The following is an 18,553-nucleotide window of genomic DNA, read 5'->3' as shown; positions in this document are numbered from 1 at the left end:
TGCAACACGACTGTCTTAAAAATATTTTAATTATCTTGTTAGACCAGCAGAAGGAATGCTCTGCTCATCTTTCTTTCTTACGGCTCGTTATTATTATTTTTTTTTTAATAAGTAATAAGAAAAGCTTGAGGTCCGGAATAGATCTCTCAATATCTTCAAAACAACGACTATTTCTCTCCCTCCAAAGACACCAAATTAAGCCATGAGGAACAATGGACCATATAAAACCATTTCGATGACGACCAAATCTGCCTTGCCAACACCCTAACAGCCCCAAAACAGTATGCGGCATAACCCAAGATACTCCAAATAAACCCAAAACCATAGACCATAGATCCATAGCAACGGAACAGTGAAGGAAGAGATGGTCAACCGATTCACCATTACTCTTGCACATGTAACACCAATCCAAAATCCACAACTTCCTTTTTCATAAGTTATCAATCATCAAGCATTTCCCTAAGGCAACAATCCATACAAAGAAAGCTACACTAGAGGGAATCTTTTGCTTCCAAATACTTCTCTAAGGAAAACCAAAGATAGTAGGACCAGCTGAAATTCTATAATAATCTTCACCAAGGACCCCTTATCTTTGCTAGGAATCCAACACATCTTATCCTCACCAAACCCCCTTATTGAAGAACCGTATGTGGATTCCATGAAGTTTGACAAAGCCTCTAATTCCTGAACATGCACACCTCTAAAGAAGTTCACATCCCAAAAGAGGACTCCATTGGGGGATTTCATAAGTTCAGCCACACTAGCCTCCTTATTCCTGCAGAATCTGAATAGGTCAGGGTAGCTAATTGCAAGAGGTGTATCTCCACACCAACGGTCTTGCCAAAACTTCACCCTAGACCCATCACCAATATCATTCCGAATATGGCGTGAGAAAGAAGGCCAACCTTGACTAATACTCTTCCATAAACCAACACCGTAAGGACCATTAATAGATCTGGTAAACCAGCCCCCCCACACACGTCCATATTTCATCTCTATCACTTGTCTCCAAAGGGAATCCTTCTCAATCCCAAATCTCCATAACCACTTTGCAGCGCTCGTTCACCCCTTTAGCTTCTTCCATTCAAAAAGGTAGTGTCTCTTTCCTATTCTTATTGGTAAGTAGCATCATGAAGCAAAGGCATTATTGAGTAAAGGAGATGCCAAGTCAGTAAATATGTATCCCATTCTTCAGGTATAGTTTTGTTTGATCACAAATCGGCAAGTGATCCGTACTAGTGGATTGAATAACCTTTTTAGAGTTCCAACAGAGTGCTTGTATTGTTGGTTAATAAAAACATGAATTTCAACAAGGTGATGTGTTGTTGGTTAATAAAAACATGAATTTCCATAGGCCGGAGGAATGATACTATAAGTAGGACAAACTCTTTAAAAGAGAAATGAATGGCATTTTTCCACTTATCCAAGGAATCTATTTGTCACAATGATCATCAGAAAAGGAAAGGTTTGGGAGCTTACGCTTCTTCTGCTTGTCATTGATCGAATGAACTAAAGACTTCACACTGAAAACTTAACTAGACCCCGTTCCCTCTATGTCCATTCAATCTTTCTTGGCCTATTGGTTGATGATAGGGTTCCTATTGGTCTTGTTGGTAGAGTTCCAAGTGTGAACTACAAATGACTCTCCAATGGTTCACAATTGAAATTTCAATAAACTTTGTAAGATCAATTTTTTATTATTATTTTTTTTTAATCTAAAGCAAGTGGTATTTGACGTATTTGTCTATATGGGTGGGCAACATGTGGGTAAACACTTATGAATAAAATATTCCCCTGTTGGTCCTAAACGTTTACCATATGAGTGATATTGGTCTATTAAAAAGTGAGCATTATTGTTAATTAATGTTAGTGTTATTGCTTAGTAGCTAATGGAACAGTGATGTGGAATTACAAATTGACGTGACAACTTAAGTGGGAAATGCCACATTAGGTGTTTAATTATTGGTCTGGTTAATTTTAGCCCTGAGGGTAAACTAATCACCCATTTTAGGAAGTTTTTTTTATAAAAAATTGAAAAAAAAAAAAAATTTATCAAGACCAATAGTTACTTTCTCATTTTTCCATAAAAAAGTTTTATAAAATGGTTTACTAATGTATGTCCTGCTAGGGCATACGTTAGTAAAACTCTTTAATTATAAAGTTGCCATGTAATCTTTAATTGATTTTATTAAATAAAAAAAATAAAAAATAAAATAAAATAAAATAAATCGATTTGCTTTAGCGAGTCCCATTCTCCTTCACCACCGCCTTTCAATTCACCAATTAGGCACTCGGGCTATCAGAGCACCTCAAAGCCAATAAAAATCTGATTGTGAAGTGTGAATACTGAGTTGGAGAGATCCTCCTTTAAGCATACAAAGTCTTATAAAACTCTCTCTCTCTCTCTCTCTCTCTCTCTCTCTCTCTCTCATTTGGATTCATTAACCATAATTCCTAACACAATAAAAGGAAATCCTGCACCCAAACTTAGATCTGTACAATAAAACACCACGAGTATTGATTGGAGGGGTAAATAAAATTAAAGATTTCTAATGAAACAGATTTATACCCTTTTCATGTTAATTATAGAAGCATTGGAAACACTGAAACAAAGCTTAAGAACAAAGAAGCGTAGAGATCCATGAGATTGGCTTAGGACAGAGGGATTCCTGTGCTAGTTGATGCAGCGACGACGACTACTGTTTGGATTAAAGGGAAATGTGGCTAATGTCAGCAACAGAGGCAGTGAGATCTATTGGGAGAAGAGGAAGAGGAAGAGGAATAGGAAGCTTTTGGTGGGTCATGGACTCAAAGGAAATACACGGCTTGAAAATGTTTTTAACCAAATAATAAAAAATAATGACTTACATGCTAAGTTGCTAACGTGGCAAATTCACCAACATGACTATTACTATATAGATTTACACGTTAATTTGTAAAATACTTCTATTAAAAATGACACATTATTGTTTTGTTAGTCACATAGGCAATAGCACTTACAACAGTTAACAAAAGGATTAACGACGCTCCTTTTTTAAACTTGAGGGACCAATAGTACTCACCTAAAACTTGAAGAACTAATTGCAATCACAAGTAAACTTTAAGGACTAATAGTGTAGTTTTTTCAAAATCTAAAACGTTAGGAATGTAATAACCAACTGTTTGTGAGGTCTTCCATCTACAGCCATTTTAAAGGAAAATAAATAAATAAAGATGTGCATTGTTTATCTCTCGATTTCTTCCTCTCAAAGAGTTATGTGATTAAATCTTTGTGAAGGACAGATTGTGGAAGGTCAAACCAATTGTTTGGTTTACCATGTCTTTATCTGGCAAATACATGCTGGTTGAAACTGAAAGATCAACCATTGGTGGCCTTGGTATTTAATTTTTTTTTTTTTTTTTTTTTTTTTTTTTTTTTTTTTTTTAATTATGACAGGGAGTCGACTCCAAGTAAGATCAAATTCTTGGTCCAACCAAAGGCAAACTCATAATGTTGCCACTTTTTTGAACCTGAAACTCAAACCTAATAGTCCACTGTCAAGTTGCACTTAAAACAGAATCAAATAGCCACCAATTTCCCATATAACAGAAAATTTGTAGTCAGTTAATGCATGTCATTAAATAAATCCTTTCTTAAAACATCCATACATTGCAATGTCTTGAAAAGAAAAAAGGACATACATAGCCTTAAACAAAAACACAAGTTAAAAGGTTGAGTAACTAACCAGGAGAACATGTAAAACAAATAGTGCATGCCCAAGGAATAGTGCATCTAAGCTGGTTGGCCTGTTCAGAAGAACAATGAAGTTAAAAATAGCAGCTGAAAGCAATTGAAAGGAATTTTCACAATACATTTGTCAAGGTGTTTATGTACCTATCTCCGAAGAAAAAGGTCCGATCCTGTAGCATATTTGATAGAACTTTGTATGTGGTGGATAAAATGTTGTCGTATATCTGATAATCATTTATTCAAAAGAATAAACCTACAATGGGGATTGGTAAAGCCAAAGCCAACCTAAGATAACAACAGTCTAGAGCTTAAAATGGGTTAGTAAGATTGTAAATTTTGTAAACCATCTAAAGGCTAACCCAAGCTGAGCCCTAAGAATCTTAAAGGCAATCCAAGCTACTACTTAAATCTTTTAAATTATGTCTAAATGCCTCATTTACCAACTTTTCAATCAATTATAATTGTTTAACCGGTAAATCTCATTGCTAAATAAATGATAGGCAAAACTTAGGTATAATTTTGTACTTTAGGTCCCCCAATTGAATTCAACCATATAATTATATTGACCAGTGCACTTAAAACAATGTTAGCTTTTTCATGGACAATTAAATTTAACTATGTCATTTATTAGTCATATGGTCACATGATTGAATTTAATTAAGAAGCCTAAGGTAGGTTACTTGAGAACTATACCCTAAGTTTTAGGTATAAAGGATTTATATTTAAGTTCTGCTCCCTCCCATATCATGGAAGGGGGTTTAAGAAAAGAAGAGAGCTACCTCAAGTTATAATAATAATAATGACAACAATAAAGCTATATGCTGAGTCTAGCTTTAACATGCAAGAAGAAAATGCTTAATGAAAACAATTTCAAAGACAAACAGCAAACATATTACAAAAATTTCAAGAACAATTTGAATTAGACTTGTATCGTGATTACACCAAGGGTCTAGTACAATGGCTTAAGATTTTGCATATATTTAATGTATAGTATCACAAATTTGACAGTATTTGAGTTGGGTTGGGTTGCCAAAAACTCAAACCAAACAAACATTGACCCATTTTTATGTCAGTAGGCCCAATTGTGAAAGTCACAATTCAATTGTTAATTTACAACAGAATATTGCACATCACATCTTGAATAGTCCAACCAAAAGAAAAAATCTTGAATTGGGGAGGTCAAGATCAGCTGGCCATATTGCAATCTAAATAGTAGGAAGCAAACCTTTTGCAAGGCAAATGCACTCCTTTTTTTGTTGACCAAGCCCATATTCTTTAATTCTTTGGTCAATGCATTTGCTAGTTCTCCACGAACTATTTCCGTACCAATCTTCAAATTGATGGAAGATGGCTCTTCAAGTCCATTGTCTAAATCTATAATTTTTTCTTCAATCAACGTTTGAAGAGCTCCCCCTTTATCACCATGAAAGGCGATGAAAGGACCATACTGTACATATGGTACCAAATCTACAAACAAATAACACCCTCATAAGATTTGAAATATGGGTGATTAAAATAATGATATATTTATCATATTGTACATGAGTTTGAAGAAACTAACTAAAACATGTCCAAAAGGAAAATCTAAAACATAAATAACCTTGGAGGGCATGAGAATCGTGGATCAAAGCAAAATCCACTCCTGCAAGTACCAGATAGCTCAACATTGCTAGGCTATCTGGACAATGTGTAGGAAGTGTTGGATGCTTCTGTGTGCACAGCAAAAGAAGTTCACCCTTGCATTTGAAAAATAGGAGTTTGTCAATAATGAGCAACATAAATAGAGACAAAGACTAACTAAAATACAAATTATAATATAAACGTTTTTGGTCCTCGAAAGCACTTACAATGGAGTAGCTAAAAAACAATAATTAGAAAATTTTGAACTTGTTCTATGTGGCTTGAATCAACTCCAACCTTAGAAAGGCCATCATGTTTACGTCAACTTTACAAATGAGCTTTACTAGGGATGTTATGGCAAAAGCACAAATGAGCTTTATGATGGCTGGACACAATCAGTGAGAAAGCTAACATATACCAGCCCCTTAAGGGTGAAACTAGAGTCTTGCTGTTAGCCAGCCCCTTAAGGGTGAAACTAAAGTTCTTAACAAGCTGCATCATTGCTAATGCTTATTTATATTTTGTTTCAAGTGTGCAACATTGCTGTTGCACCACTTTGTCTTTGTCTTTGAATCATTTCACCAGAATCTTAGCATCACCATTAGGCCAAGAGGATTTGAATGAGGTGAGAGTAGAGAGAAGAAACTTCTGCCTTACCAACTCTTTGAAAGGATGTTATGGCAAAAGCACTTACTCATCAGATTGTAAGAAAACAACATCCAAATTATCTCCTTATTCACCGATTAGTGCAACAACCCTCACTTTGTGGTTTAACATCAGCATTGTAATCCTCCCTCCCATACACAGCTAACCTTAACCCACTGCATTTTGGCAAGAAGAATAAAGTTGTATCTCTAAGAGTATCTCCAATATCTCCAAATTCTCACTCAAATTTTCTCTAAGAAAACCCACATATCTATTTTATCTACCTATTTTTTCAAATACATTTTACATGCTCATACCTTTGTAGGAAGTGAGATATTGATTCATGATTTGAAGTTATCCTTCCTCCACTATGCTAGTGTACAAATGCTTCAGTTGTTTTTACTTTTAATTTTTTGGCTGATTTTCTTGATAGTCATACTTTCCATGCACCTTAGTTTTGATGTTTTGTTGTTTCTACTATAGTAGACTGCCTGTGTGCTTTGGACCTTTGTATGTTTTCAATTTTATTGAATGAAGCATTATTACATATTAAAAATAAAAATAAAAAGAACATGCAGAGAGAGCCAAAAGGGTAAGATACCCGATTTGGGTACACACCATATTCCCCAATCGTTGTGCTATAAGTAACTAATGAACCTATGTAATCCCCAGATAGCAAAAACACATATATCATTGCACTACATGAAACCAAATCCATCTCACACATTTGCTCAAACATTTGGACTGCATCTTCATCTGTGCCACATTTCCAATACACACTTAAAGTGAATGTCCAGCATAAACATTATTCAAACCTCCTAACTACAACACATGGCCACAAACTTGTTTAATCATGTCCACATCACACAGCCTAGCAAAAGCCTTAACTACACATGGAAAGAAGATGAATTTCTCACCATCTACACTATATAGAATGATAAATTGCCAATTTTCCCAAATGCTTAAGCAGATTGGAAGTGATGAATTTAATTGATTAACTAGTATTCTAACACGCCCCCTTCCCATGTGGGCCTAGAGTTCTCTATAATAAATGGTGCTAAACGTGTGAGATTTTTAACTTTTTAAATTGGAGGCAGAGTAGAGATAGGGTTCAAAACAAGACCACAGGCTCTTATACCATGATAAATTACCAGTTGTCCCAAAAACATAAATTATTAAGAAATGATGAATTTAATCATTTTTGTAGGGTCCCATCTAATTAATCCATAACTTGGTTGATGATGGGTTGAGTGAATTATACTTTTGTGTATGATCATTCAATAAGAGCTCACAGGAAACCTATTTGGGATAACATAGTATAATTGTCTTAGAGGGTTAAGGGTGGTAAGGTTTGTGAGGGTGACTTCATTCAACTTTTGGAGGACTAAGATAAGTAATCATTTAAACAGACCTACAGGATTGCATCAATCAAGCAGAGCTATTGGTAATCCTGAATAAAGGGGTTTAGTTTACTGGGTCTAACAAGTGACAGGGAATGAGTGTATCTTAAAGAAGATAGACCAAGCATTTGGAAACCTGGATTGGTTTAATGCCTTTTTTAATTGTACAGTGACTGACTTACCCTTTTTTTTTCTTTTCTTTTAATATATATATATATAAATATAAGCATTAATGGCAGGAGTGAAGGGGCAGAGGTTCCCGGGATTACTGAACAGTTGCACCAAATTCACATGTACCTATGCTTAATGAAGAACAACTCTGGGTGCTTAATGCAGAGTTCATTGTGGAAAAAATCCTATGTGCTCTTAATTAGATAAGACCTTTAGAAGCTCCAGGACCTGATAGAATTCCAGCTCTTCCATCAACATTTTTTAATGTTATGGATAATTCTATGACTCAAGCTGTGTTTTCCTCCTTAATTCTGGTTTCCTGCTCAAATAGCTAAACAAAACTTTCATAACTTTTGTCCCTAAAACTAGAACTCCTGAGTGTGTGATTGACTGTTGACATTTTAGCCTGAATACATTTCCTATAAGCTGATATCCAAGGTGATTGTCAACAGACATAGAGCAACTTTGTTATCCCAATGCAAAATGCATTCTTTCATAGGCTTCTAACATTCTTTTAGCTTCTGAACTGTTTGAAGGCACTAGAAAGAGAAAGAAATGTAAGATGATTTGAAATCTTGAAAATATATTTCAACTAAGTGTATGATAGAATCAGTTGGGAAATTCAGTTTAACAGTTCTTCATGGGGTTTAGCAATCACTGGTTTTATCTAATATGGCAGTGCATTAATACAGTCTCCTACCAAATCACAGCCAAAATTGATAAGAGTAGTTTGCAATTTTTGGTGGAGCCATAAAGAAAATACATGGAAAATACATTTATCAGCTAGGATAAACTTTAACTCTCTAAACTAAAGGGAGGCCTGGGGTGTGCAAGTGTAGCCTTAAATGAATCAGGCCTTGTTAGCTAAATAGTTGTGAAGGATTACAAAATCTCCCAATTAAAGTTCTTAGAGCTAAGCACTGAAGAGAATATCTACCCTTTTATAGCAGAATTCCATCCAATGTTTTTTGGGAATGGAGCATTCTGTCAGTGAGAAATTTCATCCAATGTTTCTTAAGGATATGACAGATTGAGGAGGAAATGGCACAAAAAGTTTGAATTTAAAACTTCCATCTAAGATTATCACTTTCTTGTAAAAGATTTGTTCAAATAGTCTTCCAGTTAAGGCTAACCAATAGAGCAAATCCTTCAAAGCATTCAAACCCAAGTTTTTGCTAGAGTTAAATTTAGAAAGTGAAAGTACATTAAATTTATAAATATACTAACCGGGTCCTCCAGCTTAATATCCTTGTGCGGCATATTGTGCACTTTCCTATAAAAATAAGAATTGCAATAAGAATTTAATCATTACAAACCTTAACAACATCAATAAAAAATCTAAAAACAAAATTGATACAAAAAGATTAAGCACAGGCATAGAAAAAAAAACACACACCGATATGCTTCCGCTCTCCGATTTTGTTTCTCATGAAGAACACTGTTGACAAAAACCTGCTAAAACAAAATATTTAAGAGATACATTTACAAAGTCAATGCACTTAGTTGCCATATCCAACTAATTTAATTAAATAAATAAGAATATTCATTGTCACCTTTTCCAAATCTATCTGCAAGTCTTCTTCTTCAATTTTCTGCTTTAACTTCTTAATTTCCAATCTAAGTTTAGGTAACTGCAAAACAAAATAATCTTATTTAGGATTTTTTTTGGTCAAATACAAAATATGGTAGTTCTACCAACTTGAAATACAACACTCTACAACTTTTCTAAACAATATTGCTCTCCGAAGCTCTAGAGTTTTGTATAAGCCATCAACTTGTCAAGTACAAGCTTTTTGCAATCCTATTTTGGGTCCATAATTAGGTTCTAGTTCTTTGTCTATGGCATTGAAAAAAGATGGTAAAAAAGTTTTCTAATATGTCGCATTCATTTATTTTGACTTTTAACATAAGAGGAAAGAGGGACAAAGCATATTCAAGAGGCCAAAGAACAAGTTATGGAGGAAAGAAGCAATCATTGTCCAATAAGGATTTAAACCGAGAAGCCAAAAACCCAGAAACTAAAGTAATAGCCATTATACAAAAAAAATTTAGCAAACCCAACAACAAAGGTAATAGAATATTGCTTTGTGGAAGTACATTTTTACCTTAGCCATTGTCGATCGATCAAAGAGGAGTGTGAGAGTAGTCGCGCAAATGTTGACCAGAGAGTTTTTGGTAAACTGCATGAAAAGGGTGAGTGACAAATTCATTAAAAGGTAAAATATCATTTTCATCCCTAAACTATCTCACAAATTTGATTTTTGTCCTTGAAAATTTTTAAAAGTTCATTTTTCATCCCTAAACTTTCCTTTCATTTATGTGTGTTAATTTATGTCATAGTTGGCGTGACGAAGTGCTAACATGGTATCTAACTTAGACTTAATTATTTTATTTAAAAAATAATAGACAATGGCAAAGAGTTATTGGCATAGGTGGATAACAATTTTGAAAGGACAAAATGAACCCCTCAATGAGACCAGAATCTCCAGCTCTCAAACAGTCAGGCGTGTGCCCGAAATCCCTAAACCGTGAAATTCCACCACCCGCATTCACTAAAAACCTCAAACCAGCCCAAGATTTCAAGCTAGGGGGCCGTAAATAAGTGGAAAAGAAAAATAAAAAAACTTCAAATAAGCATCTATATGGTACTAACAAACTATCAACCAAGACAAACACACAAAATCATTATTTCTTAATATATTAAGATGCAATCATCTACTAACAAAAACAAAAGACAGAAACCACTATTGTTTCTTAATATATTATCTATGAAAAGGGAACTCGACACGCTTTTAAATCTTCAAAATCATGTATTGAGTTCAAACTAAATGTCAAAGCTATGTCTGAAACTATGAATTTATTTATTATGCACTACCAACTCACACTTCACTAACTTAGCCATTTTTATTCCTTGAAAGCTGAATCATTGCCCTATGTCCCTCTTTTTGTCACATGTCCCTCTTATTGCCCAACTACCAACAAACAATCGGACAACAAACTTTTTTTTTATAAGTGAGAAAGTAATATTATTAAAAAAGAAATAGAAGAATGAATACACGGTGTTCACAATAATGAACAAAAAACAACACAAAAAATAGAGAACCAAAGGACTCAAAAAGCTATGCTAAGAGACAATAGAAAATCATTAAGAGAATAACAGTCTTAGAGACCACAGCATCGAGACCAGTCTAAGAGAGTCCGCTGGGACAAATCTATCAACTGGGCTAAAGATTTCTCAGCATCCTCAAAAGAATGTCAATTACGTTCTGTCCAAATAATCCACATCAAACAACCTGGAACCAAATTCCAAATATTGGAACCAAAACATAGCATGACCCAATAAATCCCAAACAGCTAAAGCATATGCACCCACAAAGAATTAGCTAACAAACAAAAAATAAGAAGGTGATCCATAGATTCCTCATTAGAACAACGATTTGCCAAGGGGCGACCTTGAAGCATAAGATTATCCAATGTAAGAATCTGGCCATGAGTTGTTGTCCACATGAAAAAGGTCAACCTTTTAGAAACCTTTACTTTCCAAATGCCCTTCTAAAGGAAAATAGAAATAGAAACATCTCAAATCTTATGGTAAAAAGACCGAGTGTCAAACTTCCCAGTTCCATTTGAGGCCCTAACAAAGACTATCGCTTCCACCACCCCCAAGAATCCAAGATTGAATCAAGTGAAGAAAGGAGAAAGAAGCCACTAGGGCTGTCCAAACATATCCGGTGACCCAACCCACCCGGAGATCCGATCGGAATTGATCCGAAACTGGCCGACCCGAGCTACTCCGACGGTCGGCGGCGGATTTTCTCCACCAAAAACCGACTCCGGCGGGTCGGTTTCGGTTTCTCTCCCCAAAAACTCGGAAAACCCGAACCGACCTGCGAAAACCCATAATCCGATGAAAAACCCAGATTCCGAAGATAAAAACCCAGATTCCAGCGATAAAAAACCCAGATCTCGGCCAAAAAACCCAGATTCAGGTGCTATTTCATGTAGATCTGACGAAATTTTGAGCGAATCTAGCGAAATCTCATCGAATCCTGTGAGATTGCCGCTGGATCTGGCGAAATCTCATAGATTCCAATGAGATTTTCGCCGGATTTGGGTTTTTCTAACCTTTTCTCGCAGTTTCCTCGTCATTTTTTTGCTGTTTTCTCAGATCTTTGACTCCGACCGACCCGTCCGCGCACCCATTGAAGTCTGATCCGCCCGACCCGTTTACTCCGACGGTCGGCGGTGGGTGAGTTTTTCCAAAACCTGATTCCGTTGGGTCGGTTCCGAGTTGGGCACAAACTTGACCTGGACCGACCCGTGGACAGCCCTAGAAGCCACTAACTCCCAGTCATCAAAATCCCTATAAAATCTTAAGTTCCACAATTTGTCATTTCCACCCATTGGAAAACACAAAATATCAAAAATACAAGCTTTCCTTACTGGCTAAACACACAATTAACTCAAGATAAAGAGTTTTGAGAGAATAATCCCCAATCCACTTATCACGCTAAAAAAGAATATGAGAACTATCACCCACCACAAAAGACAGGTGCTTAAAAAAGCTCTCCAGAAAAGAGGGTAGAGGAGTTGTCACACTGTTCCAACACTAAATCAATCATCGTTGCCTCAAAAGCTCCACTCAATGTCAACCCACTTCCTCTCGAACACTCGCCCAACACCTTCGCATAGGCTCAGCATAAGGGTGTATTGGGTTAAGCAATACTAAAGGGCCCTTGCCTTTTAGGTTAACTAAAGCCACAGGTTGGGCTTTGTCATGCCCAGCTAACAATTTTAAAACTTCAAGTCCAGCCTTGGTTGAAGCTGGTGTTACTTTCTCACCCTTAGCCGAAAATAGGAAAAGGAAGAAGAAAAGATGCTCCCTCTACCTTTCTCCCTCTGTTTTTTATCCAAGCAAAAACAAATAAAAGAAGAAACAACCAAGGCCAGCCCTTTACTAGTAAACATGAAGGGTGCAAATGACAAGACATGGGAAAGTTGCAGAAGCCTACTATTCATAATTGCTACCAAATTTCAAACTTGCACGTGTGACCAAGCAGAAACTGCTCACTCATGACTCGAGGGGCTAAATGTTGAGATACAAATTTTCGGGTCTTGATTTTATTGGCCCACTCACAAAATACCCACATGAGCCCACACATTATTTAAAATCCACATAAATATTTCTCATATATATTACCCAAATATTCTCCATATTATTGAGCCTTCCCAAATACTCCGTACCCAAGCCCATAAATTGCCATGGCCCCTCTCACAAATATTACCTATTATATCCCACATATCATCCAACTTAAATTCTCCACAAAATATGCTCATCATATCACTACCAAAATTGGGCCACAAATTACACTATCCCCACACAAAGCCCAACATCATTTGGCTTATGGGCAAAACTCAAAAAAAACCCAAATTCCAAAGTCCCACTACGATGTGGCTAATTCCAAAAATCCCACTACGATATGGCTAATTCCAAAGTCCCACTGCGATGTGGCTAATTCCAAAAGTCCCACTGCAATGTGGCTAATTCCAAAAGTCCCACTACGATGTGGCAAATTCTAAAAGTCTCACTGCGATGTGGCTAATTCCAAATATCCCACTACGATGTGGCAAATTCAAAGCCTGCTACGATGCGGCACTATTTACAAAAACCGCTATGATGCGACATTATTTACAAAGCCCGTTGCTACACGGCAATACTTTACAAAATCTCAAAATCATTTTTACAAAGCCCAAATTCTTATTTGGCATCTATTTTCACAAAGCCCAAATTCTTATTTGACATCTATTTTTACAAAGCCCAAATGTTAATTTGGCACTTATTTTTGCAAAGCCCAAATAATCTTTTGGCAACTATTTCATAAAGGTCAAATGCTATTTTGGCACATATTTACTAAATTCAAATATTATTTCAACCTTTGTTAAATTCCCAACTCATGGGAAATACAAATTATTCATTTCTCAAAAGAATATCTCTTTGACAAAATTTTATGGGAACTATGTCTATTATTTCCATAACCAAACTATAAAGCCCATGAATATCACCTATGACAAAACTACTCATTTTGTAGGGTTAACAAAGCCCAAGCAAGCTTATCAACAAAGCCCAACTGGATCAGACCAACCCATAAAAAAATCTCAGCAATTGAAGAACACGTGAACTGGTCAACCAAATCTCAGCAATAAATAAACAGCTGGAGCCCCTTCCCATCAGGTCCCAACATGTCTAATCAGTCAGAAAACAGACATGTGTCCACCAGGGGATGAATCCTTCCTCCACAAGCTGAAATCCTATCATCTCTCAAGTGACATAAAGCTGAAAGTGATGTGACAAAAAGCTGGGAAAGCTTCAGCCAGCTGTTACTTCTTTCTCCTTCAACTCATTCAGTCAAGAAAACAAAGCTGCTATGACCAGGCCAGTGAAGCTCTTGAAACGACACAAAATCAACTTATTTTCATACTAAAAATATGTATTTTCTGGTTCATGAACACATGAACCCCAAATGGGGAAACTTAGGAAAATATGGTTTGGAGGGCACCAAAAGGGATCCCAACAAAGTTCTTAGCAAGGGCTCCAAGGTTGACACCTAGCTTGGGGTGGTCCAATCTGCCCAAGGGAACTCTGATTCTAGTTGCAGCATATCTAAGATCATTAGCCTAAAGCATGCTCTAATCTCATCAGCCAAGACTAATCAGCATTTAATGCTAAAGCCAGAAACCCAGCTGTGATTACCCAAAACAGCAGAAAACTTCTAAAGTTAAGCTTACTACTCTTAGCTAAAAATCTTAAGAACGATTCTCTAAGCATTTTCTGGAGATTGAGGAAGATTCAGCAAAGATTATTTGCTAATCACCCCCTGAAAACCTTAATATAAATGGAGCTCTCCATTAATGCTTCAACAGCTAATAAGGCACTAATACTTACACTAGAAAAGTTTCTGTCTTAACCTTTCTATTTAACCTTTCTCTAAACTCTGAAAAAGCCTCTGAGTTCTTAGTTTCAAGCATAGAAACTAAGTCTCCCAGCTCCTAACTCACAAATACTTTCTCATAGCTATGCTTATAAACACTTACTTGCCCCAGCAGAATATTCCAGCAGTACTACTATACACTCTCACTCATTACTCATACTACTCACAAATGAATCTTTCTACTCACTACATATATTATATTCATGAGCATGCCATGGCACCATAATGATCTTGCTACGCTAGCTGGGATCTCTCTCTCTCCCTTCATCTCACACTAAGTCTTCTCCATTATTTGTTATTATGGAACCAATGTTATTTATCTACTCATTTACTATCAATGGTTATGATGTAACTGTCACTATAAAGTTTTTCCCTCATATTATTGTATTAGAAGATTCCTCTCTAGAGTTAACGGATGATGAGTCTGAAAATATAGATGTTTCCCTTAGTCTGTAAAGTAACTAATTTCATTTTACTTTACTGCTGGGCTGTTTTCTGCAGGAGTATCTTAACAGCTGGGCCCTTTTTTGCAGAAACATTTTTACCGCTGGGCTGTTTCCTGTAGAAGTACTTTACTATTGGGTTATTTCTTACAGTATGTTTTTCAACCATGCTGACGTGTTCGCTGTAAGGATTGTTCATGGGCCACTCTTGATAGTTCCAATCTAAGCTCAAGGCATAAAATATAGTGGACTTCTTGGATCTTCACCGATAGCCTTTGGGCCGTGCATCAAGCCCATCGTCGAGTTTCGGTTTAGACCCTCCGACCCAACTTAAATCTTATTTGTCAGGAAGGAAACTTTTTCGCCCCCGACAATATCTAATGTTGAATTACAATCATGTATTTATAAAAGACTAGCTCTAACGTCATTGATCCATATAGCTCAAGATAATTAGCTAGTTAACTCAACATGTGCTATATGAATTGCTATATGAATTAAGCCATGTGTTAAACGTGCTATATGTTAATTCAACATGTTCTCTATGAATTAAGCCATTAGTTAAATAAGCTACATGTACTCAAATCCTAACTAACTCATCCTAATCTCAACCAACTAGGTAACTACCTAACTAAAGGAATTACAACAATTATTTCTTATTCCTAACATGATATATGTTGTCAGTATAATATAGTAATCAGCATCAATCGAAAGAACAAAAAAAAGTCAATTTTACAATATAGAAGAATACAGTAAGGAAATAGGGTTTGATTGAATTTTAGGGTCTTACCCGTAGTAGTTCCACTATCTAACGATGGTAGACTAGTAGAGACAGCCCTCTATTTTGTCGCTCCACGCTTTACAAAACCTATAAATTGAAAAAACCCTAATAACAACTCGGTGGTATTATTTGAACTTCTAGGGTGTTTCCTTGATTTCAACCAAAAAAAGAATAGCCAAGTTAGAGATAGCAGCCATGGTCATGCCCTTGCAGGGTATTACCATGTAGGGTTTGCGTATGAGAGTGGCAGGGGAAAGAAAGACCAAAGACAAAGATAGATGACAGAGGGGATGGGAAATCCAAATTGTGAAAGGTTAGTTTTAAAATTAAAATAAAATATTGATGATGTGAAAATTTGTGAGAGTTTCAAATCCTATGTGGCAAGCTCTTGAAAAGTAAAAAAAAAAAGTCAAAGGCTTCAATTTTACAATATATATAGATTATGCTTTTAACTTTTAAGCACTGTAAGAGGTCATGTGACTAAAACGAGATTTTTTTTTTTGCAATTTAACACCAAAATGATAACAATTTCGTTAGTTAGCATGCTTTCAAAACTATTTAGGAAATTAAAATCTCGAGTGTAATAAACTTGAGTTTGATGTGCTAAATCAAGCCTTTGAAGCTCAAGTTCTATAAAGTGTAACAATGAACACCGCAAGTCCACAATGAAGCAAAGAGATAAACACAAATCTAGCAAAAGATAAACATAAACACAAACCCAGCAAAGAGATAAACAGAAACACAAACCCACTAAGAGATCAAAAACAAAACCACGAACACCCAGAGAGGTCAAAAATGGAAATCATGAAGAAGGCTCCAAGCGACAGCTCAAATTGAACCCAGGCAGTAGCTCAGACTAAACCTAGACGACGAAGGCTCGAACTGAACCCATGAAGCCAGATCTCCCTAACCCAAACCCCTTGGCTCAAATTGAACTCAATGGCAAAGGCTCTAGCAGCGCGACATGGCTCAACGAAGGCTTAGGCAAAGGTTTTCCTATTCCTTCGTTTTCTTCTTCTTCTTTTTCCCCCCTTCTTTCTTTGAATTGCATGAATTAATTTGTTTATGTGTAGAGATCAGTTAGTTTTATTTGATTTTAAGATTTGGTTTTTTTTTTGTTTTTTTTTAAAGGAAATCGAGTCTATGAGAATTGATTTTCAAAATTCCAACATAGAACTCGAGTTTCTTAGGCTCGAGTTACTACAGTGAACTTGAGTATCTTAAACTTGAAATGTTAGTTTCATAAATAGTTTAGAAACGTTGCTAACTAACAAAATTATTTGAAAAATGATATAATTTTGCAAAAAAACCCACTAAAACCTGACTTTTAATGAATGATTTAATTGTTATATAAAAGATGAAATACTATCATTTAAAAAAAAAAAAATTTGTAGTAAAATTTGTAATATCTTTAGCATTTTTCTAAACAAAATATCACACAAAATAGCTCTCTTTTTCTTTGCAATAAAAATATCTTATTTATATAAAAAAAAAATGTTTATTTTGTGTTTGATATATTGTCAAGGAAAATGATAGAACAACTACAAATTTTACAACAAAAGGCATCAAATTAATGTGGCAAATAAGGGTGTGTAGCCAACCCACCAACCCGTCAAAACTGACCCTACCCAACCCAACTCATCGGGTTGGGTCGGTTTCTAGGGCTTGGTGGGTTGGATTGGGTTACAAAATTTTTTTTGATAGCGGGTCGGGTTGGGTTTGGATCATAAAATTCCAACCCCGCCAAACCCAACCCGACCCACCCATATATTTAATATATATATATATATATTTAAAATATATTATATAATTAATAAAATTTTTTAAATAACTAGCTCTTCCTATCCTATATAAAAGCCAATTAGTTCACACAAACCCTGTAAATTACTACTGTTATTTATTCATTAGTGTTGTTTGTCTTTAAGGAGTCACATTGATACTAATCTTTGGGTTTTTTAAATATATTTATATTTATATTTTTTTCTACTCAATTTAATAATAATGATAATAATAATAATAAATTTGTCCAACCCATGGGTTCAACTTGACCCATGTGGGTTGGGTTGGACTTATGTGATGAATTGGGTTAAGTTGAATTTTTTTGACCCACCATGGTAGGTTGGGTCAAAAAATCCCCTTAACCCAACCCAACATGACCCATGCACACCCCTACCAGTGGCAAAAATATGATTAGCACCACCAAAACAATGTAATAAATGATTTGTTGATTTTTTATTGATTATACGAGAATTTGCAGGGCATATGTAATAAATTTGCATAAAGTATATTTGAGAGAAGACTCTTTTTTTTTAGGGAAGAAGAAGGAGGTTGGGCTTTAATTGCCGCATTTATTGCACTAATTCTCAAAAAGGTTGGGCTCTTGATGTGAAGGATTACAAGCATATTGATCCTAGTTCCTGATTCACTCCCACATAATTGTCATACTTTTTTTTTTTTGATGAACCACACAATTGTCAAACTGTGAGTGGGGGTGTGCATGGGTCAGGTCGGGTCGAGTTAAGGGAATTTTTTGATCCAACTCACAATGGTGGGTAAAAAAAAAATCAACCCAACTCAACCCATCACATAAGTCCAACCCAACCCACATGAGTCGGGTTGAACCCATGGGTTGGACAAATTTATTATTATTAAATTGAGTAGAAAAAAAATATAAATATAAATATATTAAAAAAAATCCAAAGATTAGTATCAATGTGACTCCTTAAAGGTAAATAACACTAATGACTAAACAACAATAGTAATTTACTAGGGTTTGT

General features: G+C 35.6%; 1 protein-coding gene across 1 annotated transcript; it reads right to left on the bottom strand.

Annotated features, from left to right (window-relative positions):
- Positions 1-3,628: 3,628 nt before the first annotated feature.
- LOC126717470 (mitochondrial outer membrane import complex protein METAXIN-like) lies at positions 3,629-9,723 on the bottom strand. The gene is made up of 8 exons (XM_050419214.1): positions 9,672-9,723; positions 9,120-9,197; positions 8,963-9,018; positions 8,794-8,839; positions 5,331-5,466; positions 4,956-5,197; positions 3,875-3,954; positions 3,629-3,786 (listed from the first exon to the last, which is right to left on the bottom strand). Exons 1-8 carry the CDS (start codon positions 9,678-9,680, stop codon positions 3,705-3,707), a joined length of 729 nt encoding a protein of 242 aa, XP_050275171.1. The 5' UTR covers positions 9,681-9,723; the 3' UTR covers positions 3,629-3,704.
- Positions 9,724-18,553: the final 8,830 nt, after the last annotated feature.

The sequence above is a fragment of the Quercus robur genome, chromosome 3 (assembly GCF_932294415.1).
Source record: "Quercus robur chromosome 3, dhQueRobu3.1, whole genome shotgun sequence".
Taxonomy (NCBI): Eukaryota; Viridiplantae; Streptophyta; class Magnoliopsida; order Fagales; family Fagaceae; genus Quercus; species Quercus robur.
This window is presented reverse-complemented; position numbering and strand designations above follow the sequence as displayed.